This window comes from Chiloscyllium plagiosum, unplaced genomic scaffold (genome assembly GCF_037043375.1).
Source record: "Chiloscyllium plagiosum isolate Xiang-an unplaced genomic scaffold, Cpla_swu_hap1 HiC_scaffold_7, whole genome shotgun sequence".
NCBI classification, from domain to species: domain Eukaryota; kingdom Metazoa; phylum Chordata; class Chondrichthyes; order Orectolobiformes; family Hemiscylliidae; genus Chiloscyllium; species Chiloscyllium plagiosum.
Genome location: NW_028270145.1, coordinates 52885436 through 52913368, shown reverse-complemented (window position 1 = coordinate 52913368; position 27933 = coordinate 52885436). Strand labels below are relative to the sequence as shown.

The 27933-nt window shown below is 37.9% G+C and overlaps 2 protein-coding genes across 3 annotated transcripts in view; one reads left to right on the top strand and one right to left on the bottom strand.

Moving 5' to 3' along the window:
- On the top strand, positions 1–27724 carry cdca7a (cell division cycle associated 7a). 2 transcript variants are annotated; one of them, XM_087989017.1, is made up of 10 exons: positions 1–168; positions 5665–5784; positions 5885–6007; positions 6966–7235; positions 8224–8301; positions 8836–9021; positions 12527–12667; positions 24045–24194; positions 24686–24822; positions 24902–27724. In XM_087989017.1, exons 1-10 carry the CDS (start codon positions 148–150, stop codon positions 24930–24932), a joined length of 1257 nt encoding a protein of 418 aa, XP_087845143.1. In that variant the 5' UTR covers positions 1–147; the 3' UTR covers positions 24933–27724. The 2 variants fall into 2 exon arrangements, with proteins under 2 accessions (XP_087845143.1, XP_043549544.1); XM_043693609.2 differs by having other exon boundaries at positions 2–168; positions 5662–5784.
- The window catches only part of dnah9l (dynein, axonemal, heavy polypeptide 9 like), a 432311-nt gene continuing 431362 nt past the window's right edge, over positions 26985–27933 (bottom strand). Inside the window, exons 82-83 of the mRNA XM_043693603.2 lie at positions 27367–27507; positions 26985–27232 (exon numbers count right to left, since the gene is read on the bottom strand). Of these exons, the coding sequence (XP_043549538.2) occupies positions 26985–27232; positions 27367–27507 (389 nt within the window). The remainder of the gene's footprint in view (positions 27233–27366; positions 27508–27933) is intronic.

Sequence of the window (27933 nt, the reverse complement as noted above, 5' to 3'; positions counted from 1 at the left end):
CAACAGTGCAGGGTTCTCGCGCGCTTTGCACCTGGCAGGACCCAGCAGCGCGCGAAACCCGGAGGCGGGACTGGAGCTACACACATTTAGCAGTTAGCAGCAGTCCTACAGCAAATAACTCGCTGTTACTCGAGGAAAGGAAATACTATGAAAAAACTGCATGTTAAGGTGAGTGTATGTGTTGCATTCGTCCCTTTCTCAGCGACTTAATATGAAAGAGAATCTTTGTTGTATTTGTATTCGAGTGAAGAATGACAGAAGGTCTTTGAGTTGCTTTCACTCGTGCTTGCTCGGTTATCAGAGTTATGCTGATTTTAAACTTCAAAGTGCTGCGGGTCATTTCACTTCCCTAAAGGACCTTTAAGTGCCAGGAACTTTTACGTCAGATTTGTTAGTTACATTCAGTTGGCTATGCGTGAAATCTGGATCTTCAGTTTTCAAGAAAAAAAAATTATTGTTCGGTAAATCACGTTTTGGTCTGAAATCTCTGCTTTTCGTTTTGAGCTCGGTTTAAACTGAGCGCCGGATCACGTGACCCGAGTTGACGCGGGAAAAGCCCGGGAATGATTGACAGTCTGGGTGGGGGGGCGCGCGCTCGCTCCTGGCCAACATCGCCGGGGTGGGCGCGCGCTGACCCCCCTCCCCGCCCACGGTGGAGGGAGGGGGAGTAACGGCACGCCATCCCGGTCCCTGAAACTGTGCGTTTGGGAAGAGTGGTTCTGACCATGTGGAGTCCATGTGGGTCCGGACTGGCGGCTGACCCCAGCCCCTAAGCCGCTGTGATAGTCAGTACCCAGAGCCCCCGGTGGTGATAATCATCCAAGTTTCAACTGTCCCGATCTCTCTCTCTCCTTTTTGTAACTTGGCGTGACGGTTTTGTTTGATAACAGTTCTTTTTCTTTTGGACCGGTCTTGGCAGAAAGATTTCTCCCACTTTAAAGATGGTATATAGATGCAAGCTGTTGTTGCACCCAACATGTTAATTGCTGTGAATAGTGCGGGTATCCATTCACAGCGGCGTGGTTGAAAATTTCACTTTTTAAATTTCGTTTTTCTAATGCCCGAAGGTTACAGTTAAACCACGATGTCCCGGCACCTTTTTACATAAAGCGGCTATTGCACTCATTCTTGTTTTATTTAAGCCCCTTTTTATATATTTTAAATGTTAAAAACTGAAAAGGGTAATGTTTAGGGATTAATTATTCATAATCATAAATGAGAACTACATCTTTAGTTCCAGGCTGAGATTCTTAAGAAAATAAACTGCTCGAATTAACATAAATTTAGGATGGGTAGCGAGAAAGTTAGAATACACATTTTGCTGAGGCTTTAGATTACTATAAAAGTAGTGTACTGCACGGTGTTTCCCACAATGTGCAGAAAGATTATTCAAACGTAAACTCCAAGAACAGCTTAATGAATTATTCGAAGATGAATCGCGATCAGCGCAATCTTCAGCTGGAGAGAAGGCTGCAAGAGAAAACATCTCTGAAGTACAAAGTTAAAAATCACACAACACCAGGTTATAGTCCAACAGGTTTAATCGGAAGCACTAGCTTTCGGAGCGACGCTCCTTCATCAGGTGATAAGGAGTGACGCTCCGACAGATCGTGCTTCCAATTAAACCTGTTGGACTATAACCTGGTGTTGCGTGATTTTTAACTGTGTAAACTCCAGTCCAACACCGGCATCTCCAAATCATTTCTGAAGTATGGTATTATATGGTTTAGATACAGTAAATGTTCTGATCAATATTTTTAGAATAAAGTAGAGTTTAATGACATAAGCATATTCAGGGAAAAAAAATTAATAGAAAGAGCAATTTCAGAGTATAAAATAAACTGATAGATAGATATTGGGCCTTTGAACTGTTCATTTCAGAATTAGATTTAGGCTGAGAAAATAAGAATAGAACAAGGATGAATTCTGGTGTGTTGAGTGGTGTTTTTGACTTGATTGGATATAAGATTGTGACAAAAGCAATATGACACACTGTTGTTATTAAGCCAAACCTAATGGCAAATTAACGACTCATGACTCTCCTTGAACCAGTTAACAGACTCCAGTTTGAAAACTGGGTAAATTATCAGTGACCATTTTCAGTGCATCTTCCCTGATGTTTTGTAACAACACAAACCACACAATAGGAAGGACCTCTTGTTCAAATTCCATTTAATGAAAGCCAGGTAATCGTTCCAGCATTTACAAGTGTTTGAGCTAATATTAGTCTAGTAAATTAATTGGCAATAATATTCAGTGTTTTACTTGTGGATCTTTCAGTCCTTCCAGTTTGTATGCAATAACATCCGTTGTGGGATCTATATTGTTTCACCCTGTTAATCAACAGTAGTTCTAGTGCACAGCCAGCTTATCTATTAGGGTGTTGTGGCTCAAATGGTTGTAACTTAGTAAATAACACCAAATTAATAAAAGGGGAAGCCAAAAAATTACAATATTAATGAAACAATATGAATTAAGAGAAGTAGGCCATTCAGCCTCTCAAGCTTGCTCTGCTGTCCAGTAAGACCAATGCAGGTCTGATTGCAACCTCAAATCCACATTCCTGCCTTATGCAATGTTTTATTTTCACCTGATGAATAAATATTTTATCTCTCCCATAAAACATTTGAGTACTTTGCTTCTAATCGAGCTTGTTGATTTATATTTTAGATTTTTATAAAGTGATAGTTAGTTTGGAGCTTGCATATTTTCTTGGAATTTCTTTCTAAGATGGGGACCAAGGGGAAGCTTTAGTGCCACTCGTACTAAACGTGAATTGCTCATTTAGCTGCCATTTTGTGTTTAGGTAATACTTGTCACTGTACCCTGTATACTAACAAATATCACAATTGGCTAGTTCAGTGACCAAATCATTTAATTGTTTATCACATACTAATTACTTGTAATAAAATGATGAATGTATTTTGGTAAAATAAATCACACTGGCTGTTTGAAAGAAAGCCTAAAATAGTGCAAATATTATATGGCTTTATATCAGTTCTGAAAAAGGGTTTGCATGTGAAATCCTATTTTTGCTTTAATTTGGACTTCTAAATTCAGCCTGTAATAATGAAATTATACTAACGTTCTTGTCTAATCTATTAAACTATTCTAAACTAGATTTTATTTTTGCATAAAAACCAAAATAATTGCAAATGCTATAAATCATAAACCAAAACACAAATTACTGAAAAAGTTCAGGTTTGGCAGCATCTGTGGAGAGAAATCAGAGTTAACGTTTCTGGTCGAGTGACCCTTCTTCAGAACTTGGCATGTTTTACAAGAAACGTATAGTTGTTTCATCTAGCCTAGCCAGTTAATCATGATATCTCATACAACTGGATTCAATCATTCCCTACCCAATTGTAGCCTATGATTTTTTTTGGGTGTGTGAAAGTTTCAAACAGTTCCCATTCAAAAGGGTTGTTTATGTGTGGAATCTGGAATTTTCCCCTCTGACTTATTTAGATAATCAAAAAAGTCCAGTGTCATAAAATCCCTACAGTGTGGAAGCAGGCTTTTTGGCCCATCAAATCCATACCAATCCTCTGAAGAGCCAGACCCACCTGTCTCTATAATGCTGCATTTCCCATAGTTCATCCACATAGCCTGAGCACTGGGCAATTTAGCATGGCCAATCCTCTTAACCTGCACTGTGGGAGGAAACCCTCACAGATATTCTGAGAATGTGTAAACTCGACTCAGTCAAGTCACCCAAGAAGGGAATTAAATCCAAGTCCCTGGGGCAGGAGTGCTAACCACTGAGCCATTGTGTCCCTTATACCATGCGATTGCTGCCATTTACAGGGTACTTCTTGCACAATCTGACCATGGTTCAATTGCTTTGAGTATGTAATGAAAATGTATTCATTTTGAGCTGACTGGTCCACAGTTTTACTGTTCTTTGAGTTGGAGGGAAGAATTTCCTAACATTAATTTGGCTTTCTAGTATATTAACGCAAATTAATATGTGTGTTTTAAACTGAGTATTGATGAACTCAATGTAAGGATGGCTTTGGCAAAGTTAGTTATTACAGTGTCATTAGGAATTGAACGATTCAAGGTTAATTGCTGCATTGCTGAAGCAGTTTTGTCCCCCAACCCTTTCCCTTTTCACTGTGCATGTACCCTCACGTTAATGGATCTATTAATACCTCACCAGCCTTGTTCTGAGAGGGAGAAGAAAACAAGAGAATTGGATGTTGCAGATCAGATTTTTAATATTGTTTGTGATGGTCAAGATCTACCTTTTGAAAGCTAATACTGTGCTTTTGTCTGTCCTGTTGCGCATCTTCGTTTAAATAAACGTTGGTATTGAAAGTTGCTTTTATATCTTTAAAAAAATCCCTGTTTTCAGTGAATTTGAATCTATATATTTGAACTTTGACTTTGCTTGGCTTGAGGGTGTTACGCAAGTCCTTAAATAATAAGTCTATTCATGAGTAGGTTTGTTATCTTATCATTTTAAGAATACTTTGATATTCCTATAGCAGATACCTATCAGGGTTTGTTCATGCTGTTTCCAAGAAAAAGTAATGCTCAGTCACTTTCTGGGTTTGATTGAATTTCATGCTGTAATGTGTGTATCAGAAATATGAATTATGGTACCATGAGTGCATTGTAAGCTTACAGTATTCATGTAGTGTTGCTTTTCAACAGAAATACACGCTGTAGCTTAAAATCTTAACTTGAAGCTTTATGTTGTAGGAGACCTTGGTTTCCTTTGTTGTGAAAGAAAGTGTTCTGTATTTTCAGATAACTTGTGTTGATGAAAACTGGTAATGATCAGAAAGGCCTAGTGGCATTACCATTTCAAATGTGAAAGCCCGGTGGGGCACCACACATGAATTTTTTTCATTGCTTGTGGAGAACCTTGAAAAGGTCTGCAGGCTGTCATGCCTGTTGGAAACTCTGCATCCACATCTAGGTCAGGGTGAAAATACAGCTTTTGTGTGACCTTTTATTTCTGACTTGTTCTAAATTCTCATCTTTGTATGTCTGCCAGTTAATCTAATTTTAAGGGAACAGTTGGATTACTTGCAACCTTTTCAATTTAAAAAGTTAATTGATTATTGCATATAACTCAGAAATGTATTTGTGGCAGGGAAGTTTATTCATTAAACTTGTTTAACATATTGTCTGTACTGAAAGCAAAATGTCAGTACTGAAATTGTGAAAGATCTGTCTGCACGTTCCTCTAGGAGATGCTTGCATAACTCAACTTTTAACAAACTTATTTTTTGTATTAAATTTGCAATTGTACATAAATGCACTTTGAAGTTCCATTTATTTGCTTTCAGCTCACGTTACTATCATAGATCAGCTGCTCTTTTCCTGGTTGTGAATGTTCCAGCTGGTATTGAAGATTTCTGTATGTAACAAAAACTTTTATCTAGTCTACTTTGGTTACTCAAACCAACCTAAACATGCAATTTGAATATCGAATAAGCACAATTGATGATAAATATCTACAAATCTCAAAGCCCGTCTGCCAAGCTAGAATAAATTGGCTCTGCATTCCATTTACATAGTACAAAGCAGATTCAGAGTGGGACCACGTGTTATGCAAAGTGAATTTCTGGCAACTCATATCATTAAAACCTGACACTAAAGAAATTATTTAAAAGGTATTCAAGATTGTATTTTTTTTTTATCTTGCAGCAGATAGACCTTTCTGGAAAGGAAGAATTTAAAGACTTCAGAAACGTGGCATTGGTTCCCATGGAAACATCATCATCAGATGATAGCTGTGATAGTTTTGCTTCAGACAATTTTACGAACAGTGTAAGTGTAATTTAAGATTGTGAATGCAAAAGAAGTCTACTACAATTACCTTTAATATGATAGTTCGCTATAATATAACAAGTTTTTTCTATTTCCTCAGAAAGCAAAATTCAGAGCAGAGATCCTGACAGACGAATTGGCTCAGATTTTTAATGAGGATTCTGACAACGAATCATTCGATGGTTTTTCTGAAAGTGACCTCAAAGATGTTATGGAAGCAATGGTATATACAAACGTGATTAAACATAAAATTCTGAATTTTATGTTACTTTAAATATGGAGAGAATTTACAACAATTTCTTGTTCCAGTTTTTAAAAAATAATTTGCTGGTAGGAAAACATGCTGAGTCAACAACTCACATATAATTCTGTCCTTTCATCTGGAATTTCTATCACAAAATATTTGTTTGAAGGTGATAATGTTGCCAGTGATTTTTATTTTGTATTGCCATCATGGACTGTTTTAATTCAAACTTATTATAATGATTTCCCTGGTTCTTTGTGGGTTGCATTTTGACTCTGTCTGAGAGTAGAATTCTTTGTTTTTTTTTATTCATTCACTGGATCAGGGCGCGGCTGGCTAGTCCATTTATTATCCATCCCTAGTTTAGAGTCATCCAGATTGCTTTGGGTCTGAGGTCACATGTAGGCCAAACCAGGTAAGGATGGCATTAAAGGGCATTAGTGAATACAACAATAGATAATGGTTTCATGGTCATCATTAGTTTCTAAATTCCAGATTTTTAAAAATTGAATTCAAATTCTGCCATCTGCTATGGCAGGATTCAAACCCAAGTCTCCAAAACATTATCTGGTCTCTGGATTACCAGCCTAGTAATAATACTACAAGGCCATTGCCTCCCCAGTTCAGTTGATAAACTGAAATTAAATATGTGAGATTAGTATCTTTCTGGCAGATTCTAAATATTTGTAGGGGTTCATTTAACTTGGGATTTGCATAGTTCGCATTTTGCACAGTGGTGTACATTTTATGAAAGTAAGAGTTGCAGTAGAACTTGTATACTATAGATTTTTTTTTGAAGAGTCAAAATTTATTCATTGTCTTTCATTTGGCAAATGTTCACATTTTGGCATACAGTTGGAATATGTGTTTGGAACGAAAACCAAAATGGTCCAAAGTTGTTTAAGGAAATGTTATATTTCAATTATCTGTTTCATAGAGCGTTGAATCATCTGAATCAGAAGAAGAAATAACTTATGAGGATGATGTAAAATCTGCAAAGAATGCCAAAACACGGAGCAAACAATCTTTCCCATTACGTGTGGCATTCAGATTTCCAACTCAGAAAAACAAAATTCTGCCAATAGCAGACTCTTGTACTCCTTTAAATAAGGATTCGGCTTCTGAATCTGATTCTGATGTGGATGAACCCAGAGGAACAAGCTTTCTTGAGAAAAGAGCTCTAAATATTAAGGAAAACAAAGCTATGGTAAATACTAGAATCATCCTACTATAAATGGCTTTGCTTAGTTACAGACATTAATTAACTTTACAGAAGGATGCAAATTACACAACAGTGTCGGTGCTTATGCTAGCTCTGTATCAGAGCTTGTGAATATTCTTGTATTGCATGTAAAAATATTGCTTTCACAACGATGTTTCATGCTCCAGTTTTTAAAATGACCCCTGATAATCTATTAGAGATGATGGTGTAGACTTGTTTGTGCTTGCCTGCTGCCTTTGAAGCTGATGAATTATGTGGGAGAATTAGAGTGGGGAAGAACAAAATAAAGTGATTTGAAGGGCTGAATTGTTGCGCCTGGTAGTGTGGAGTATATTTTCTGCTCAGCTAGAGTTATATTCAACCTGGACTGTGCCTTTTAAGAAAGAGGGGTTTAACAACACGCCAATCTGAACTAGAAGCTAATTGTAGGCAGGGATATTAAAGTTTATGGAGCCACGGTAGATTGGAGTCAAACAGAGTAGGTTCATGGGGCTAAGTGACTTACTTCTGATCCAATGTTCATTTGTTTTCTGAGCTCAATTTGAGCCAAGTGAGAGCAGACTGGATCAGAGACCGCATCAAAAAAGAAAACTCTTGCAAAATAGCACACAACGAGAGAATCAGAAAACAGGGAATATTCTGTCTAAAGTAGAAGATAATTATCATTAAATAAGTAAAGGACAAACTTTTTGTTTAACCCAACACTTAGTTATAATGGAACATGTTCCAACAATGAACAGATAAGATGAATAGCAGAGATAAATTTAGGGAGAAACTAACTAAATGAATGAAAATGAAAGTAATAGCAGGACATGCTGAGGGAGGAAGCTCTAGAGGATCATTAAAAACTGGCACAGACCAGTAGCACTAAGTCGCCTTTTTCTTTATGATAACTTCTATACAACAGTCTGTTGTAAAGTTCTCTGAAGGTAATAAATGCCTTAACATAATGTTTATAATGCTTTTATCCAAGCTGGCGAAATTGATAGCAGAGCTGAAGACTGTTCCAGGACTTCTGCCACGCAGAGTTTCAGTTCAAGGAACGCCATCAGTAAGTAGGCAAGAGTTTTGTTTCGTTGCAGTATGCTCAGAACTGTTTAGGAATGATGTGGAAATTCTTGTATGCTGCAGATGTTTAAGAATTTACATTTAATAAAGTTAATTACTTTAATACCATGAACAGCATTTGTTGGACTTGCGCTGTCAAATTAGATATTTTTGGTAGAAGTCATAGCATTTTTATTTGTTGATTCTTCATTGTGAATTTATAGATTTAAGTTATATCATGTAATTTGTTAAGCTTTTTGGACTATTTTCCAAATGATTATTGTACAATATAACTTTTTCAAATAGAGAAACATAAAACCATGCATTAAATTTAAGCAGAAATAATTAGAAAGCCATAAAGGGATATTAAAGATTAAAATTAAATATTGAATAAACAGACCCTTTCAAATTGTATTTTAAATTGCAGAAGTAATTTCTTGGTAATGATTAAAGATTGGTGCAGCTACCTGACTCTTAATAAACTTGTGCATGATATATTTGGTTACAAATTGCAGAAATACCTGTTTGTATTTTTAAGAAACCAAAGCGTCCGCCACGAAATGCATTCTCAGAAAATGCTTCTAGACGAAATCCTGAGCGGTGCGCTCGGCCTCGCACTCGGTCGAGATCTTTGATTGATGGTCCTCCTTCTCCATCATTTGAGCAAGAAGATAATGTCAGTTTTATGAGGAAAAGAAAGTTTCTGGATAATGACTTCTCTGAGGTAGAGTCATTAAGTCATTTGTGCTGCTATTAACAACACCTTTCATGGTGCACTGACTTTGCCAGCTTAATCTGCATTTCTGGTGGTCACTTGTAAAGCCTAATAACCTTTACAGTTAAAGACTTTATGTTCATAAAATTATAGAGATCTATTTCAGTAGTGTCTGTACTGACTGCAATTAAACACTTGGGAATACATGCCTCATTAAGAAATCTTGAAACATTGAAAGTCAATATATTTTGTTTTGAAGCTCTATGTAGCACTTGTCTTTACAGGTTGACAGGTAGATAGAAACATGTATGATGACACAGCTTGTCTTCAGTATTAACTATCTGTTGGATGCATAATAGCTTTCATAGATTAAATAACTGTTGTGCACACACGTTTTGTTACATCTTGAATTTACATTTTTCATGTCTAACATAGACAATAATTGAATTTGTTTGTTACATTGGACAATTTCCAGATTTAAGAAATATCTGTCCTATTCAACTCCAAGCTGATGTTTCAACTTTTTAGGCCCTTCACAAAGCAGTTGCTGACTTCAGCAAAGCCTATCTGCTACAACCTGATCCATGCCTTTGACTCCTCCAGACTTTATTATTCCAATGCTTTCCAGGCTACTTTCCAATCTGCCAGAAACTTCAACTCATTCAATGCTTTGCCTGCACTTGGTCTTGCCATGACTTTGTCTTCATTCCTTGTCTTCACTTTAAATTGGTATTAAAATTTTCATTCTTTTGATCAAATACATATTGACCCTAACCCTCAACCATTTTCAGCCTACCACAGCTGTCAACCCTGTAGACCCCATACATCAGAATTCCTTTCCTAACCTTTACTCATTCTTGTGTGTGTACTTCTTACTTCATAGCTTTTGGTTTTGTTTCATATTTATGTCTACTTTGGCTTCCATTTTCATCTAATTAAGCGTCTGATGGGATTTACTTTGCTATTTGATGTAATCAAACGTATCATATACATGGAAGTAGTTTGTACTCGAGTTTATAAATAGAGCTCCCAAGGTGGCAAATAAGCCTGTTTTAACATATACTTTAAACACATCACCAATTTGTCTTAGTAGTTACCAATCACCATGTCTGCTGCCCTATTGTAAGATAATGTATGCATGAATCGTGATGCTTGAATTCGGTTGCCGAACTTGTGTTATTAGGTCCTTAATATTAGGGGTTTTTTTTGAGGAATAAAGGAGAAATTGTTTGAGTGTTTTCATTTGGAAAATGAACCAGGTTAAAGCATTGTATCTTTGTAGTCATTGAGATCATAAGCTCAGAATACATTCTTGAACGTACATATTTGAGCAGTTGACTTGAAATTTGAAACAACATCCCATTTGAGAATTCCAACTTGTGTTTGGGCTTTCAGCTTTGCAGTAAGGGATCACCACTTCAGTACACTGCATCTGATTATTACTGTTGCCAATGTATCTGATAATGCAGTAAAAATGATTAAATATGCTTATGGGCTACATCCTAGAGTTCTGAGGGAGGTGGCTGAGGAAATAGCGGAGGCGTTGGTTGAGATCTTTCAAAAGTCACTGGAGTCAGGGAAAGTCCCGGATGATTGGAAGATCGCTGTTGTAACCCCCTTGTTCAAGAAAGGATCAAGACAAAAGGTGGAAAATTTTCGGCCAATTAGCCTAACCTCGGTTGTTGGTAAAATTATAGAATCCATCATTAAGGATGAGGTTTCTAAATTCTTGGAAGAGCAGTAAGGGGAGGTCGTGCCTGACAAACCTGTTGGAGTTCTTTGAAGAGGTGACAAGTAGGTTAGACCGGGGAAACCCAGTGGATGTGGTCTACCTAGACTTCCAAAAGGCTTTTGATAAGGTGCCACATGGGAGGCTGCTGAGCAAGGTGAGGGCCCATGGTGTTCGAGGTGAGCTACTGGTATGGATTGAGGATTGGCTGTCTGACAGAAGGCAGAGAGTTGGGATAAAAGGTTCTTTTTCGGAATGGCAGCCGGTGACCAGCGGTGTCCCGCAGGGTTCAGTGTTGGGGCCGCAGCTGTTCACATTATATATTAATGATCTGGATGAAGGGACTGGGGGCATTCTAGCAAAGTTTGCCGATGATACAAAGTTAGGTGGACAGGCAGGTAGTACTGAGGAAGTGGGGAGGCTGCAGAAGGATCTAGACAGTTTGGAAGAGTGGTCCAGGAAATGGCTGATGGATTTCAATGTGAGCAAATGCGAGGTCTTGCACTTTGGAAAAAAGAATACAAGCGTGGACTACTTTCTAAACGGTGAGAAAATTCGTAAAGCCAAAGTAGAGAGGGATCTGGGAGTGCTAGTTGAGGATTCTCTAAAGGTAAACATGCAGGTTGAGTCCGTGATTAAGAAAGCGAATGCAATGTTGTCAATTATCTCAAGAGGGTTGGAATATAAAAGCACCGTTGTGCTACTGAGACTTTATAAAGCTCTGGTTAGGCCCCATTTGGAGTACTGTGTCCAGTTTTGGTCCCCACACCTCAGGAAGGACATACTGGCACTGGAGCGTGTCCAGCGGAGATTCACACGGATGATCCCTGGAATGGTAGGTCTAACATCTGAGGAACGGTTGAGGATCCTGGGATTGTATTCATTGGAGTTTAGAAGATTAAGGGGAGATCTAATAGAAACTTACAAGATAATACATGGCTTGGAGAGGGTGGACGCTAGGAAATTGTTTCCGTTAGGCGAGGAGACTAGGACCCGTGGACACAGCCTTAGAATTAGAGGGGGTAAATTCAGAACAGAAATGCGGAGACATTTCTTCAGCCAGAGAGTGGTCGGCCGCAGAGTGCAGTGGAGGCTGGGATGCTAAATGTCTTCAAGGCAGAAATTGATAATTCCTTGTGACATCAAGAATTTAAGGGCTACGGGGAGAATGTGGGTAAGTGGAGTTGAAATGCCCATCAGCCATGATTGAATGGCGGAGTAGACTCGATGGGCCGAATGGCCTTACTTCCGCTCCTATGTCTTATGGTCTTATGAAAGAATAGAATATCTTCAATCTGTAAAATGCTTTTAGGTAAGGATAATAATTGCTCAGACAAAAACGGAGAATACCTTGCCCATTATCCCAATGGTGTATTCTGACAATTCTTGAAAGGGAAACCTAAAGCAGTGATGTGAACTTTTCAATTTCACCACAGCCATCATTACAACATTTGATTTGATTGGGAGTTAGGACTGGATTATGAAGTGTTGTGCTTTGAAATTTAACTTCAAAGATCATGGAATTATTGTTGGTCTGTATGTTTACTGAATGCTAGTTTGTTTGTACAATCCTCAGCTGATGATCTTTGGCTGAATAACCTTTGCATTATCATCTCTGTTTTTGCAGATGATAAACGCCACCTCTTTTCATTTCAACAGTCCTTGGCTCTTGCATTAGGAGCCTCAATGTTTATATAGACGCTTAAAGATTGCTGGTTGTGGAAGACGTTTATGATCTCCATGTGCTGAGTTTGTGATTCTTTCCCTTTCTCCTTACCATTAAAGGATGAAGTACCTCTTCGCAGAAGAAGTCGACCCAGCATTCTTACCATTCCACATGTGGTTCGATCAGTTGAGGACATAACACAAGAGGAGTTGGAAAATATTTCTTTTTCAGCTAAAGACAAAATTTATAGTCGAACCACAGTAAGTTTTTCTGTGTATGTGTTCTTGTAAAAGAAAGTGAGTCATTATATTTTTATGTAACCATTCTACCACCTTAATTTCTACATAAGTTCTTGTAATTGGTATAAATGTTAGCAGCTAAATGGTATTAGTGGTGAGCTTTCGAGTACAGAACATTTAATATTGCTAAAACTTCTTATCTTGCATTTGTCCTGGTAAGTGCAAGAATGTCAAATTTCAAAGAATCATAACAATTTATAGTACAGGAGAAAAGGTTACTGATTAGTTGTCATAGCAACTGAACATTGGCTGAGGTAGTGCCACAGAGAATATAGGGAGCCATAGAGCCCCATGCTCCTGATCAAGCTCTCAAATAGATCAAATGCCATCACTTCCACACCTGAAAAGAGCTTGGTCTACCTCAAATTACGCTGGGAAGGAAAAATATCTTAAATTTGATCATTTTAGTACCACAAATTGATTTGCATGACCCAGTGTAGTAGTTAGGTGAATGATATTTTTTCTCTAACAACAGGTGCCATTGTCAGTCGAAAGACATTCTGCCTGTCTCATAATTGAACAAAATCATGTATGAATTGTTGCTGATATGTTGCCACCTACAGAGGCCAATGTCACAGATTGGCTGATAAAATCGAAATAAGATACTCCTTCAGTTGTTCGTAATTGACAGGGTACAGACTGTACTCAGTCACCTAGAGTTGCAAAATGCACAACAAAATATTCTTAATTTGGATGTGATTCTTAATTTGCAGTGTGCTAACAGCCAATTTAAGATAATCAGTCGAGCTTGTAATGTGTCACATCTATACTTGTGAGAAATGGCTTACATTCATACAGAGATCCATTTCTACAAACGAAAGGAATGTATTGAAACCTTAGTTTTGGAAGCACCTGGTAGTAAAAAAAAAGTTGGAATTTTGATTTGACAGGGATGTCAAGAGATATGGGAATGGGTAGAAACCTGGAATTGAGGCCACAATCCTATTAAACAATGTTCTTGTTAAATGGCAGAACAGGTTTGACAGGTCAAATGGCCTACTTCTGTTCCTTGTTCTTTGTACTTGTGAAGTCTACAGTTTCTTGGCGCAAACAAATTGTTGGTGAAATTCAGTAGGTTTGGCAGTATCTGTGGGAAAGCAGCAGAATTAATGTTTGAGTCTGGTGACTCTTCATCAAAACTGTTAGCTAGGGAAATGTATTTATGCTGAACTTGGTTGGTGGAGTGTGTATTGATGGCGGAAGGGGAGAGGTGAGCAGATAGAGTAAAGGGGTAGGTAAGCTTAGGTTCCCTGATTCTTTCTCCATAGATCTCAACCAATTAGCACCCTTTTCTGCATCAGAAAAAAATTTTAATATTTGAATTTTGCACATTAATTGTCATGAGTGTTCTTTTCTAAAATGTTAAGCTTTCCCTTAGTTCCATACAAATTAAGCCCACATTCTTGGATGTCTTGTACCATGAGGCAGAAGTTGTACTATTCCTGGAGTGATTGAAGGAAATGGTGAATTGCAACTTAGAGTACTTGCAGCAGTGTACCCTGATTAATGGTAAAAGCATTTTTATCAATTCCTAAAGCATCTTGTTTCATTTCAGTTATTTCAGCTAAATATTGTACATTCTAGTTTCAGCATTGACGTCCATTTCTGGTTGTAATAGAACTCTGGAAGTGATATATTGGTGCCTGTCAACTAAGGGTGAGGGAGTTGGGGATAAGGGCAAAGGAATCAGTGTTAATTGGTGTAACAGAAATAAATGGAAAGAATTGTTGACTTGAGTATTTTCCTTGAAGTGAAAAGCTTTCTCTCCAAGCACATGTACACCAGAGACTGTCTCTTTCTTTCTCCCTAATAGACAGCAATTACAAGTGATCGTTTGCTCTTAGGTTTAAGAGTGGGGTAAATGGATTTTAAAAATTTAATGCAAAATGGGGCAGCATCATGGATTGACACTTAACACTAAGTTTGAATTCTACTGTGGCATGACCATTTTCAACGGTCACTGGGAAAGTAGATATTCAGCTTGCACTAAGCAGTAATGAGAGATGCTGATGTTCGCACATACACAGAAAATTGAAACTGGAAGACCCAAAGGAACTCTTGAGACTGTGAACTATTCATGCTGCTGAAAAGATGAGTAGACCTGAGCAAGGAAGCAGTTTTAAATATGGTGTAGCTAATTATATGCTTTCCTTAAGATCATAATAGGAGGAAGCCATTCAGTTCTTCAATGAGATTGATCCTTGTATTTTGTTTGTTTTAATTCTCTACATTTTTGAGGACTGTAGTAAGGTAGATGAATAAATATTCAATAATTGAAATCATAGAATAATTACAACATGGGAGAATCATTTGTCCCATTGTGTCCATCTCTAAGAACAACTGGTCCAGTCTTTCCATATAGCCTTTTTGTTTTCCTCTTCAGTTAGTGACCTAGTTTTGAAAGCCAGGATTGAATTTAATTCAACCACCCTCTCTGGCACTGAATTCCAGATCCTAAGCAAAATCAAGAGCTTTATTTTTGCTATTTGCTTCTGTTAGCAACCACTTTCTCACAGTCGCCTTTGGTTCTCGATCCTTTCACCAATGGAACAATTTCTGCCAATCTACATTATTCAACATCCTTCATGATTTTGGATATCTCCAACAAATTTCTAACTTCTCCGGGAAGCGTAACAGCAGCTTGTCTAATCTGTTCATGTAACTGAAGGCTGTCAACTCTGGAATCATGCTTGTGAATCTTTTCTTGCACCCTTTCTAATTCCACTATGATCACAGCTGATTGTAATTCTGTACAAGTCAGATTTCAGAATGAAAGCTTGCTTAATAGATTTTAGTTTTACTTTTGCAATTTGGTTACTACAGTGGACTGTCGTTGCATATATTCACAGCCCAAAAGGCTGCTAATGCACTTTTAACAAAAACAACACAACAAAGGGGGGAGAAAAAGAAAGCTAGTGTGACAATTTTTGGAAATGATTTGGAGATGCTGGTGTTGGTCTGGGGTGTACAAAGTTAAAAATCACACACCAGGTTATAGTCCAACAGTTTAATTGGAAGCACTAGCTTTCGGAGCGCCGCTCCTTCATCAGGTGGTTGTGGAGGACACGATTGTAAGACCAGAATTTATAGTAAAAGTTTACAGTGTGATGTAACTGAAATTATACATTGAAAAATACCTTGATTGCTTGTTGAGTCTTTCATCTGTTCGAATATCCCCCATATGTAAATCACACATTTTTTAAAAAAAAGTTACATTCTCAGGTTAACTGTAACAATTGGTGTTAGCCAGATAATATGTTGAAGGTGTTAGCCCCCTGTGTTCTCTGTCTGTGCCATAATGTTTAGACTGATTCTAATCTTAAAAAGTGAGTTAACAGAGTCTTACATGAATTAATGTAGGTTTTGAGCAAAGTACAATGTAACTCTGCAAGTACAAAATCACCCCACAAACATATGTGTGTGTCTGTCTGTCTGGGGTGGGGGGTTGTGAGTGAGTGTGAATGAGAGCGTAGAGTGCCTGAGTCTGTGAGGGGGTGCTTGTGGGAGTATGTGTGTGTGTGTCTGGGGTGGGGGGGTTGTGAGTGCCTGTGAGAGAGAGCGTATATGTATATGTGTGAGTGTAAAGTGGCCTAAGTCTATGAGAAGATGCATGTCGGAGTGTGTGTGTAGTGCAGTGGTGGTCATCTGTAGTGTGACATGAACCCAAAGTCCCTGTTGCGGCCCTCCCTATGGGTACGGAACTTAGCTATCAGCCTCTGCTCGGCCACTTTTTGCTGCTGCCTGTCCCGAAGTCCACTTTGGAGGATGGTCACTCGAAGGTCCAAGGTCGAATGTCCTGGACCGCTGAAGTGTTCCCCAACTGGGAGGGAACACTTCTGTCTGTTGATTGTTGTGCGGTGCCCATTCATCCGTTACCATAGCCTTTGCTCGGTTTCCCCAATGTACCAAGCCTCAGGGCATCTTTGCCTGCAATGTATAAGATAGACCACGTTGGCTGAGTCACATGAGTACCTGTCATGTAGGGAGGGCCTCAACCGGGATCTTCCATTGCACTATACACACAAACGCGCGCGCGCACACACACACACACACACGGACACACACACACGGACACATGTTATTACAGACACTCAAACATCCGTACAAGCGCACACACTCCCACAGTCACACATGCATCCTCTCTCAGACTTCGACCACTTAACATTTACACACACACACACACTCACAACCCCCCACCCCAGACACATACACACACATGCACCCCCCTCACAGACTTAGGCACTCTACGCACACATAAACACTCTTTCTCTCAATCTCAAACCCCCACCCCGGACAGACAGAGATACACACGCACACACATACACATGTGTTTGTGGGGTGTATTTGTACTTGCAAAGTTACATTGTACTGTGTTCAAAAACTCTGTGAATTCATGTAAGACTCTGTTAACTCATTTTTCAGATTAGAATCAGTCTAAACATTATGGCACAGACAGAGAACATGGGGCTAGCACCTTCAACATATTATCTGGCTAACACCAATTGTTAGAGTTAACCTGAGAATGTAACTTTTAAAAAAAGAGTTTTGTGATTTACATACGAAAGAAGTGAAACTATCATTGTTTTCGAACAGATGAAAGACTCAACAAACAATCAAGGTATTTTTCAATGTATAATTTCAGTTACATCACACTGTAAAACACAGAATTTATAGCTAAAGTTTACAATCGTGTCCTCCACAACCACCTGATGAAGGAGCAGCGCTCCAGAAGTTAGTGCTTCCAATTAAACCTGTTGGGCTATAACCTGATGTTGTGTGATTTTTAAATTTTTGGAAAGATTTTCCCATAAACAACAAAGCTTCAATTTTTTTTTTGTCAGCTATATCCTTGACAAACACTCCACCCAGTGAAGTATCACTGTTTTCACTCCTTTAAAATCTTACTTAACTGATGTTGTAAGCATTTCCTTTCAACAGCTCTGTATGTTAACCATGTGTGATTCTGTCTGACTCTCCCAGAGTCAGAATAGCTCATTGACCATTCTTAATAAACTCCTAAGAATACCTTGGCATTTTCCAGTCCTATTTGGACTGACAATGCTTTAAATTTGGATGTTTCTAGGCCAGTACTGGAAAGAAAACGTAACTGTCCTTGTTCTGCCATGGCTGTTCTGGACCAAACCAGCTTTTGGCTCTCTACCTGTAGGCTGTAAAAGTTTAACAGTAATTATCTTGACAGTGGTTTACTTAGTTATTTAGCTGGAAAAAGTGTGATTTCTCAGGCAGTTTTGACACAATAGAGGTTTTTGACCCTTAAAGAAAAGTCACATACAAAATCAACAAACTATTTACCTCTACTTCAAACCTTTCACCAAAATGCCTTCCCACCCTTTGAAAAGTAAGTTGCCTTGAACTGGACAAAGTATTCCAGTTGAGCTGAACCAATGTTTTATATGGATTTGTCAAACTTCCTTACTTTTCGACTCTCTGCCCTTTTTTAATGTGATCACCCCATATGCCTTTTGTAACTTTCTCAATGTTCCCTATCATCTTCAGTAATTTGTACATATGCAGTCTCTTTAGAATTGTATCCATTGTTCCATATTGACTCTTCACACACTTCCTACCAAAATGAAACACTTCACAGTTCTTTGTGTTAAATTTCACCTGCCGCTTATCTGCCCCACCTACCAAGCTGATCTTTCTTTTTGCAGCTAACCACCAGCTTAATGCTTCATAATATGGGATATCTGGTCGGCATGGACGGGTTGGACTGAAGGGTCTGTTTCCATGCTGTACATCTCTATGACTCTAAGTTAGACTTCTGAAGATGCAAATTATGCCATAATACCCAAGACTAGATGATTAATATACATCAAGAAAAGCAGTGGTTGTATCAGCATCTGAAGAATTTCACTGTGTAACTTAATCCAATCTGAGAAACAACCATTCACCACTACTGATTCTTGTCTGTCATCTGATTTAATGTCCGTGTTATTGTTCTTTTATTCCATGAATTCTAATTATGTTCACAATCCCATTTTTGTGGCACTCCATCAAATCTCTTTCAAAGTCCATCTACACCACATCATTTGTATTACCCACATCTACACCATATCATCACCCACATCAACCCATTCTGTTACCTCATCAAAAAAACTCAAAACAAGTTGTTAAACACTATCTTCTCTGAAGTTTGTATTGACTTCCTTAAACTAATTCATATTTGGTCAATTGATTGCCACTTTTGTCCCAATTTGTCATTTTTAAAAACTTCCTTGCTATAGAGGTAAAACTGACATGTATTTGCTGAGCTTATTGTACACCCTTTTTGTGAACAAGGGTGCAAGTTTTGCAATTCTCTATTCCTCCGGAGCCACTGCTTATCTAAGGAGGATTGAAATATCATAGCCAGTGCTTCAGCAATTACCACATTCCCTCTCTCCATGCTATTTCCTCAGTATCCAATGTCTCATTCTCTGATTTATCAACCTCTAACCAACAGCTCTTATCTGCCCTATCTACCAATCAGATTGGTAGATAGGGCAGATAAGAGCTGTTGGTTAGAGGTTGATAAATCATCAGGACAGAATGAGACATTGGATACTGAGGAAGTAACAGGGCGAGGAGTAAGGTGGTAATTGCAGCAACACTGGCTATGATATTCCAATCCTCCTCTGATAAGTAGTGGCCCCTGAAGAATAGAGAATTGCAAAATTTGCATCCTAGTTCACCAAAAAAGGGTGTACAACCGCCTCTTTATCATTTGTTTTCAAATGTCTGCTTCCTTTTTTTTGTATGACTAGGGCAGCAATTCCTTGGCAAAGTTCTAACTTAGCACCTTTTACCAGACCCTACCTGATTGCAAATAATAGTTCTTTTTAATTAAAAAAAACAACAGAAATGAACATTTTTGACTGGAGGCATTTTATCATCATTTAAATTTCATAGATCAGATATAATAATGTATTAAAGATAAATCACTAACCAATTTGGTTGATATTTGTTTAGTTGAATAATTGTTGACTAGGAAACTGGGAGAGCTTCATTCTCCTTTCAAATGTTTTCCTGGAATATTTGTCCAAATGAGCGTGAATAGAGCATTTTGAAATGCATAATATAATTAACTAGTCATCATTGTTTCATGAAGAGAAAATCATGCCTGACAAATTATTTTAGGAGGTAACAAACAGTATAATAAAGGGAACCCAGTAGTTTTTCCTAAAGGCTTTTGATAAGTTACTTGGCATAGACAACTTAAGAGCTTATGATGTTGATGGTAGAATGTTAACACAAATAAAGGTTTGACTAACTAACAACAAAGTTGGAATATAGGGAACATTTTCAGGATGGGATATAAAGATGTACGAAGGGATATTTACATCTCTGGAAGTAAGCACGACTTTGACACTGACACTACCACGGCACCACAAGAACCCTCAGTTGTTGGGATAATATCCAGAGCCCAACCATCATCATCTGCTTCATCAATGACTTTTCCTCTACCATAAGGTCAGAAATGGGATATTCACTGCATAATATTCAGCACCATTCTCATCTCTTCTGGTACTGAAGTGTCCAGTCTTGGGCTTTTATGTGGCAAATAATGTTCAAGCTACACATGCTAATCAGTGATTCTCCAGTTTTGTCCCTTTTTTATGTGCAGTAGTATTTCTGTCCCTGAATCCCTTAGTATCAGTGTTCAGAGGCTATCATTGACCTCAGTTTAAGTGGCCCAGATGTGGGCAAAACTTGGCAGATAGAGTTTAATCTAGGAAATTATGAGGTGATGCACTTTGGTAGGAAAAATCGAAAGACTGACTCTTATTAAAATTGAAAGACTGGGGGACAAAAAAATTGCGTTCTCATGCATGAAATACAAAAGGTTGGCATGCAGGTGCAGCATACAATTAAGGCAGCAATGGAATTTTGGCCTTTATTGCTTGGGGTTTGGAATTTCTTTAATCATTTGTGGGAAGTGAATGTTGCACTTAATGTCTGTCTCTAATTGCCTGTTGATTTTAAAGTGATTTGCTAGGCCTGTTTTAGGGGACAGTTAAGTGTCATTGGTTGTGGGTCTGGAGTCACATGTAGGTCAGACATTAGTGAACCTGATGAGTTTTTAAGGGCAAACAACAAAACAGTTATAGACCATCATGCCTGCAACAAACAGTGGCTATAATAAGGCTGGTTTTGCCCCCCTTCTTAATTCCAGATTTTTGTTTAATTCAAATTCCACCAGCTGTTGTGGTGGGATTCAAACCCTTGTCCCTAGAATATTAGCCTGGAGATGTAGATTACTACCCATTGACATTACAACTATGTCACTGCCTCTGCCAATTCAGAGACTTATTAAGTCTCTTCGGCCTTTGGACTGCGTGGTAATAGGGATAGAAGTAGGTCATTCAGCCAGTTGAACCTGCTCTGCCAGTCAGTTGGATTCCATTTGATCATCAATCTCAATGCTTCCAACGCCAGTATATCCTTCCGTTTGGATAAGGGACACAAAACTTTATAGTATTACAGCTGTTGTCTGACTGGTACTTAGTATAGTTTTAGCAAAGCTTTCCTATTTTTATACTCCATTTCAAAGGGAATGGAAGCCAACATTCCACTTGGATAGAGGCTTTGTGATTCAAGGATGAGGACTTCCACATCCCTTTTCTATTGCTTTCTATAGTCTTTCTTCATTTAAATAATATTCAACTCTTGTATTCTTTCTGCTAAAACCCCTTTTGACAGATGGAATATAATATGGGAAGTCTTTCTTCACTTATTTGTCTATTCCTAAACTGATTGTTATCCTCATCACTTCCTTATCCACCTAATGTTGCCATCTGCAAATCTGGCAATATTACTCTCTCACTTTCCTCAAAGTCATTTACTATAGAGTCATACAGCATCAAAACAAATACTTCAGTCCACTTGTCTATGCCAGTCAGACATTCCAATCTGAACTATTTGCCAGCATTTGGCCCATATCCTTCTTAAACCCTTCCTATTCATATACCCATCCAGATGCATTTTAAATGTTGTATTTGTCCTTGCCTGCACAACTTCCTCTGGCAGCAGTTCCAAATACACCGTACTCTCTGCATGAAAAGGTTACCCCTCAGGTGTTTTTTTTTTAAACTCTTTATCCTCTCACCTTTAAACCTATGCCTTTTAGTTCTTGACTCCTCCAGCTAAGGAAAAAAGACCTAGCTATTCATCCTACCGTGTCCCTCATAGTCTTATAAGGTCACCTGTCGGCCTTTGATGATCTAGGGGAAAAAAATGATCCAGTCTACCCATCCTCTTCCTCTAACTCAAACACTCTGGTCTGTTGCAAATAATATCAGCTCTGATTCTTGTGGCACTCTACTAGTTATTATCCTGATAATGCTCTCCTTATCCAACAGAGATTCACCTGAACTTTCACGCAATGGTAAGGCCACACCTGGAATATTGTGTACAGTTTTAATCCTTACATTTATGAAAAGATATACTGGTATCGAAGGCTGATTCCAAGAATTGATGTAGAGACAAGGTGGATGTTGAAAAGTTGTTTCCATTTGTGGCGGAATCACGAACATCATGTATAGGGAGATTTGTTTTATAACTGAGAAGCAAAATAAGTCTTCTGTGAGGGTATTGAGTGACTGGTCAGGAATTCCTGATGAAGGGCTTACGCGCGAATTATCGACTCTCCTGTTTCTCGGATGCTGGCTGACCTACTGTGCTTTTCCAGCACCACCTTTTTTGACTTTCAATTCCCCAGCATCTGCAATCCTTACTTTCTCCTATTGAGTGACTGGAATTCTCTACCCAGAGATATGTGGGGGCTAGACCCCAAATGTTTTAAAGAAATAGGTAGATTTTTGAAATATCAGGGAGTTGATGGCTGTTCTTGAGTTAGCATGAAAGAGGAGTTGAAACTTGGGGGATATCTGCCATGATGTTGTTGAAAGCTCGAAGGGTTGAATGGCCTACTCTTTTCTGTTCTTATGTTCTCAGAACCCATGGCATTTGTGGTATGCAGTGGCAACAGCAGTTTGCTCATCACGTGGAATGAATCAAATTGGCTGAAGACTGCTAACTGTGTAACAGGGGACCTCTGGAGGAGGCCAAGATGGATTATCCACTTGGCACTTCTGCCTGAAAATTGTTACATGTACCTTTTTTTTTCTGTGTTGATCTGCTAGATTCCCTTATTGTTAAGAATTGGGATGTTTGTGGAGTCACCTTCTCCACTGGGTTGTTGAATTTTCCACCATTGTTAATTGAAATGATTAGGTTTATTGTCTTGTGTCCCCATGAGCACAGTGAAAAGTTTATAAATCGCCACTTATGGTGCCATCTTAGGTACCAAATCTTATTTACAATGCGATTCACTGATACTGTCATGGACAGACTAAGGATGAGATCAAGTATGTTTTTCCTTGTTGATTCGGGCACACCTGCCATAGATCCAGTCTAGCAGCTGTGTATTTTAAGACCTGACCATCTCAATCAGTAATAAATTGGTGATTTATATTGAAATTCCCCACTGAGTATATTTCACACTCTTGGCAAATGTTGTTCAAAATGGAACACTGATTCATCAGCTGATGGAAAACGGTATGTAGTAACCAGCAGGAAGTCTCCTTGCCAGGGTTAACCTGAAGTCATAGACTGAGGTCCAGCATCAATGTTGAGGACTGCTAGAGCCACTTCCTTCAACACACATGATGATGAGTATAACTGTTAGGCTGTAGCTTGATTAGTCTGAGACATGTCTCTCAGTTTTGGTATTAGCCTAAAAGAGCTGGAGAAATTCAGCAGATCTGGCAGCATCTGTGGAGGGAGTCTGATGTAACTCTTCCGTTGTCACTTCTGGTGCCTAAGTCAATATTAAGTGATTTTGTCTGGTTTCATTCCTCTATTGAGACTTTCTAATCTGAGGGCAGTTTAGTTAACCACATCAGTGTGGGTCTGGTATCACATGTAGGCTAGACCATGTAAGAATGGCAATTTTTCCTTCTCTAAAGAATATTAGTGAACTAGATGGCTTTTTTTATGACAATTGATCAGTGGTCTTTAAGCCCAGAATTTTATTGAACAAATCCAGGTCCCTAGAATATTACCTAATTTCTGGATTATTCCCGTAACGATATATATTCCAGTACACCATCACCTCTCCCTTTGTCACTAGTTGAAAAATCTGGTACTTATGGAATTTGACATTTTACATATTATGCAACCAGAAGAAAGTTGTAAAATAAGCTGCTGAAGAGGTGCCTACATGAAAGGAAAGGTGCTGATGGAAACAATCATTTTGCATTCCAGTTTTTCTATCCATGTAATCATGAGCCATGTTCTATTTTAAAAAAAAACATGGATACGTTTATTCTTCCAGGGTTCCACTTGCCACCAATGCCGTCAAAAGACTATTGATACAAAAACCAATTGTCGAAACCCAGAATGTGTAGGAGTCCGTGGACAGTTCTGTGGGCCGTGTCTTCGCAATCGCTATGGTGAATTTGTTAGAACTGCTTTATTGGATGCTGTGAGTCTTGAGTGTTTTTTTTCATCTGTAGTTACTTCATGCATGCATGTGTATATATTTGTTGTATATTATCCCTCTATATTATTTGAGTTTGCTTTAAAATAGTACTAAATGTTTTCAAGCTGTTGACCACATGACTAGTTAGCAAAACTTCCCTTCTCCTTCCCCACAGTGACTTCAGTTAAGGATTGTTTTCAGTTTATTTAGAAAACTCTTGCAGATAATTAACATGAATATAATTTGTGTAGTTCAGACATATGCAGTTCTTCAATTTTCCTGTAATTAAAAGCAAATACCAAACCCTTCACCACTAAATTGGTATTCTAATAGATGGTGTTTGCCATTGTTTGTGATATTGAGTGCAAAATTAGAACACTTGAGTCCAGAGGCTTTGGGAAATTAAAAGTGTCTTTAAAAGTGCTTGCCTATTGCTGGTTAGAAGATCTTAACAAAGGCTCATGGTTCTGATTTTCTTGCCCCTCTCTAATTAGAATTGGCATTGTCCACCTTGTAGAGGAATCTGCAATTGCAGCTTCTGTCGACAACGTGAAGGTCGCCGTGCCACAGGTGTTCTTGTTTACCTGGCCAAATATCATGGATATGATAACGTTCATGCTTACTTGAATAGGTAAGGATTTGGCATTTCCCTTATGTAAATTTATTTTTGTATAGTGTTTTTGGAGTTAAAATATAAATTATTTTTTCAGCCTGAAAAAAGAACTTCGAATGGAAGATTAACAAGCTACAGTGAACCAGTTTCTTGGAAGCAACGCAGATCCTTTGATAAATTTACTTTGTTTTCACAATCCATTCTTGTTTTAACAATTCTTGCTAAATACCTGGGCTAGGTTTACAAAAATATGCTTTAACATAGATCTTCATTTACAATAATTTGGATACTGAACATACCTAGCATTGTTCGGTTATGGGATGGGAGGACGTTGCACATGCTCTTAGATTTGTAAATGCGATTGTTCAGTTTTAGTCTGACACAAGATAGACATTATTTTAGGACATTGACAGCAAAAAGAAATTGCACAGTAGCATGCTTTTGACAGCACATAAATCCTTCAATAGTCCACTGTCATTTATTCTACTTTGATAGCCCTATTCTATAATATCGTCCAATTTTAAATATCCAGCTGCTCAATTGTAAATGTCATCTCATGTATACTTAAGTCAAAACCAATTGCTCACAAAATCTTAAAACTTGTTTGGTACAGAAATGTTCTAGAGATTGACTTTCACTCTAAATTATGCAGTTGGATTTTTAAATCTCATTTTAATGGTTAACAAATTAACCATACCTATCTAGTATCGCATGTACCAGTAAATTTTGCTACTTTTTAGCTTTGCAGCTTCTACTAAGACTTTACTGCTACAGAGCTTTCTACATGAAATTTATCATACATGACTAACATGTGATTGCTTAGCTACATCTGCACCCCACTTGGTGCGAGCACTTAGCCACACTAATGCACCATGTTTTTAGGGTGCAAGTGGAATGTTTGAAGTTGCAACTTACCCTTCCCACTCTTACATTGTGAGAGGGATTTACATCACAAAATGCACTCAAGTTGAACCATACAAAATTGAATAAATTTGCATCTAAAAGGTACTTGAATGCCTGGAAAGGAGGGTGAAGTATTTGCTGTTTTGCGTTTTAATGTTATATTTTGCCACTTGTATCATATATTAGGATTGATTTTGTGGTATGTTCCTAATGCTGGCTATCTGCAAGAGAACAAATGAATTTAAGCAGAAGCTATCGATCAGATTGGTGTAAATTATGAAGTATTAACATACACTGTTGCCAAGTTGCAGTCATTGTTTTGCTCGTGGTAAAGTGTTGAATTTTTTTTAATGTTCTGAATATATTATAAAAACTTTATTTTTGAATATTTTAATTGTGCAAATACTTTACACACAACTGAATTTGTTTATTAATAACCATGCTGGCAAATACTGACAGATTTACATTTTGTAACTCCTGGAATTTAAATAGTTAACTATCGTTAATGAAAGCCAATATAGGAAGAAATATACTGAAATTGAAATCCTGCAACTGAATAGAGGTATATTCCAGTAAGTATTATAATTGCATGTGCCATGAATTTCTTTTCTCCTAATCTAATAAAGTCACAGTATATTTACTCAGGGTTTCCACAGATATTGAAATTTTTGATTCTCTTAATTAGTATAATATTTTGAAATAAGTTTCTCTAAAGTTCAGCAGTTGTAGGCTTTTATGTGAAATTTTGAGAAAAGAATATTAGTATGTCTAAACTGCATATTTCTTTAATAATATTCCTCATAATTGTCTCAGTGTCAGAAAGCAGCCATGTTAGTGAAATAAAAACTCCAGTAAAAGTAATACTAAAATTTAAAATCACTCCCAACGTTGAACTTTTCCTGAAACTCTGTTTGTTACAGCTAGGTAACAAAATACTAATTTGGAGGAGGATGGTTTGAGAAAGCACAAGCGGGTTTTATGCTGGATTCTAATCTCAGGTCTGTATAAGATAGCTTGTAAACACCAGTTCTGTTACTAGCTGTACACCATACTCAGGTGGCAAAACAAACTCTACACTTGTCACTTTAGTTCACCATACTTGAATTGCAATAACAAACTTGTGCACCTTCTAGGTTGGAAGTGAAATGGCCTGACTCTATTCTCCTGAGTCAGTGGTAGTACAGACATTAAACTATAGATAGTGTATAGCTAGATTACAAACATCAAACACAACCAACCTGCAACACCCAAACTAATGTCATATTTCCCAAAACCACTTAAACACACAACAATAATGCAACACCAGCAAGAATCCATTTTGCAGCTCTCTCTTTTGTTTTCAAATTGAAAGTGCAAACGTAGGTAGGTCCTCTAAGTTTTGTCTTATAAACGGGACATTCATAGATATTTCTCATTTCCTGTTTGTCATTGGGGATTGCTTTAACAAATATGACAGGCATCAGAGGTGTCAGTTCTTTCACCCAGGCTTCTGCTATATGGCCATTCTGGATGTCCCAGCGTGCTCCTGTCACATAATAAGAAAAGGACAAAGAAAGTTATTTACAAAATGCATAAGATTACTTGTTTCAGTTAAGAAGCACTGCATTTTGGAAACTAAACAGACATTAAAAATAATAAATGTGAATGCATTTTGTTTACCTTCCATATAGAGTCCAGAAATGTATGCTCCTTCTCTGGCGGGTTGTGCAAAGTCTTCCTTCAGTTTTTTAGTGACATCCACTATCAGGTGCATCTTATCCAGGGGCCACTCATTTTTCCTTGCCAAACTTTGCATTACAGCTGAAATAAATTTTTAAAATATAGCAAATCAAATAGTCATGCATTTGCCTTGGTGCACAAATGCATCATAACTTTGCACAGAATTTTGCAAGTATTAGATGTTGATTTCAACCATGCTGTTAGTTTTGAATATTGTGTGAAATATCTTGCATTCAAGTTGCTGTTCTTTCACCTAGAGGTCTTAACAGTATTGTATAAAAATAAAGTATTAATGTTACAGGTTTGATGCTTATGGACTCATCTTTCAAAGTACTGAATAAAATACATTGAGCATGTATTTTTGTGACAAACAACGTTTTGTAGATAGCAGTAGAATACATTTAATGCTGGATAGAAAGATAGCTTCGATAAAAGTTTAGCTCCATACCACAAATTAGGACAAACCAATTTGGTGTTTCTATCTCACTTGCCCATTTAACAGTAAGC

Bases quoted from the DNA above. Each gene is read 5' to 3' on its own strand.
- cdca7a (XM_043693609.2), top strand. From the start codon at position 148: ATGAAAAAACTGCATGTTAAG. The intron at 169-5,661 runs GTGAGTGTATGT...TTTATCTTGCAG, and splicing joins TGAAAAAACTGCATGTTAAG to CAGATAGACCTTTCTGGAAA. The intron at 24,823-24,901 runs GTAAGGATTTGG...TTATTTTTTCAG, and splicing joins GTTCATGCTTACTTGAATAG to CCTGAAAAAAGAACTTCGAA.